Genomic DNA, 2,210 nt, shown 5'->3' with positions numbered 1-2,210 from the left:
CCCCCCCGCCCCCAGCATCCACCCCCGCCCCCCCCCCGGCCCCCCCCCCCACCCCCCCCCCCGCCCACCCACCCCCCCCCCCCCCCCCCCCCCACCCCCCCCCCAGCCCCCACCCCCCCCACCCCGCCCCCAGCCCGCCCCCCCGGCCCCCCTCACCCCCCCAAACGCCCCAATCGTACTCCCCCCCGCCCCCACCGTCCCACATCCCCACACCGCAGCTACCATCCATAGGGATCAGACCTTTAGGTCAAAGGCTCCGGGTGTGGCTATGACCGCCTGAGTCTCCTTAATAACTTCCTATCATTTCAATAGGTGGATATGTATTTTATCATATGGATCTGCTACCTAATGGTTGTTATAAAGTTATTAAGTGTAGGGAAATGTAGGACAACATAAGTGTTCTGTATTCTCAAGAGATCACTGGATTATTTTTAATTTATTCAAAACCCACTTATTTATCCCAAGCCTTATTGTCTTAATCGACTTCGGAAACTGCCGAAGTCCTGTTTTTTTGGAAACCCCACTGCTGGGTATACACATAGTATGGGTTTTAATCATGATCCTTAAAACGTAAAGCTCCAATGTTATCAGATTTTAACTACCATTAGTAAGATGGTGCGTGGCACCTGACTTATTTGTTTTAGTCTGACAGCACGCTACACTAATGATCTGTTCCAAATTTGGTGCTGCAATTATAACTTGATGGGCATGTACTTGACAAACATAAACCATTAAATAAAATTCGTTTCGGTCATAGGCACTAACCTTCAACACCTGGATTTCTACCGTGAGCTGTATCAATATATCACTGTCACTATATTTCTCATTAGCTTATCAGGGGTGTATAGTTTGTTCGTGTATCCATCAAACAAGATTTATCATGACACTGACCTTCGTTTTCCAAAAGGTCGTTATGTAGCAGAAATAATTAAAAATACCACTAAGTACATATGACTTTTCCGTTCAAAGTAGTATAAATCAACAGTGAAAACATGCCGTCGTTCGTAAGTTTCTGACAATAAATTTCAACCCACTGTGTTTTAAGACCGAATTCTCGCTAGGGGAAATGGCTCGTTCGATTTTCCGCTCTCCTCAAAGTCACGAATGTGTATCTCTGTATTAAAAAAGATTATTCAGACTACATTAAGTGATGTTGCGTTCAAATGAGGAAAATCCTCTTAAATAAAATTCTCGCTTTCTTTAGTCTTAATACCTGAGTGAAAATGTCTACAAAGGCTAGACGCCGTCTTATGAACGATTTCAAGAAAATTCAGCTTGATCCTCCTCCTGGTGTATACGCTGTTCCACTTGATGACAATATAATGAAGTGGCATGCAATTATTCTGGGGCCGGATGGTACGGCATTCGCAGACGGTATATTTCGGCTAACAATGGAGTTCACCGAGAACTATCCTAACGTCCCACCGATTGTGCGATTCGTTTCCAAAATGTTTCATCCTAATGTTTATAGTGATGGCAGTATATGTTTGGATATATTGCAAAACATGTGGTCTCCATCATATAACATTGGAGCAATCTTAACATCATTACAGTCACTTTTGGGTGACCCGAACCCCAACTCTCCTGCAAATACGACAGCAGCAGAATTATTTGAAGAAGACAAACGCCAGTATGAAACACAAGTCCGAGCCATTGTTGAGGAATCATGGAGAAATGATGAATCTGTTGATTGACTTCGTAGCATATTTGAACACTTTTGCTTTATGTACTTGTAAATAATATTAATTTCTGAAGTGTACCGTTCCTTATGACTTAAGTTATGAATGACATATTGTCTAGGACCTACTTTACGTACACTACTATTTTTAATATGGCAATCTATGAAATCATGTTTGGTTATTTCTGAAATATGACGACGGCCTGGGATCATTGCTTAGATTTACGTAGTCACTAAATGAGATATAGAAGCAAGGATTAGTTCTCTTCAAGTTTTCGATTATTAATTCTCGTGTGATAGCACAAAAATCAGCCCAACTAGCATATTTTCAAAAATAATATTGCCTACAATCAGATAATGTTTTAACTAAACAGAGTTCTGAGTTTGAACTTCCCAAAAGGTTGGTTGAATTTAGCCATTTGAAATACAAGTTAAAGACGGGATTTGTTTTTTATATGACTTTAAAATAGAATTCTACAGGTCTTGTTGATAATTTCTATATATATTAGGTGGCATGAAATAAATTTACCTG

At 41.2% G+C, this 2,210-nt stretch overlaps 1 protein-coding gene across 1 annotated transcript; it reads left to right on the top strand.

The window, feature by feature from the left end:
• Positions 1–1,223: 1,223 nt before the first annotated feature.
• Smp_118220 (putative ubiquitin-conjugating enzyme rad6) lies at positions 1,224–1,694 on the top strand (the record flags this gene model as incomplete). The annotated part of the gene is made up of 1 exon (XM_018794381.1): positions 1,224–1,694. The coding sequence occupies one exon, from the start codon at positions 1,224–1,226 to the stop codon at positions 1,692–1,694; it is 471 nt and encodes a 156-aa protein (XP_018648799.1).
• Between the last annotated feature and the right edge of the window lie 516 nt (positions 1,695–2,210).

The sequence above is a fragment of the Schistosoma mansoni genome, chromosome 1, assembly GCF_000237925.1.
Source record: "Schistosoma mansoni strain Puerto Rico chromosome 1, complete genome".
Classification (NCBI taxonomy): domain Eukaryota; kingdom Metazoa; phylum Platyhelminthes; class Trematoda; order Strigeidida; family Schistosomatidae; genus Schistosoma; species Schistosoma mansoni.
The sequence above is the reverse complement of the archived record's forward strand: the minus strand, read 5'-3'. Positions and strand labels throughout refer to the sequence as shown.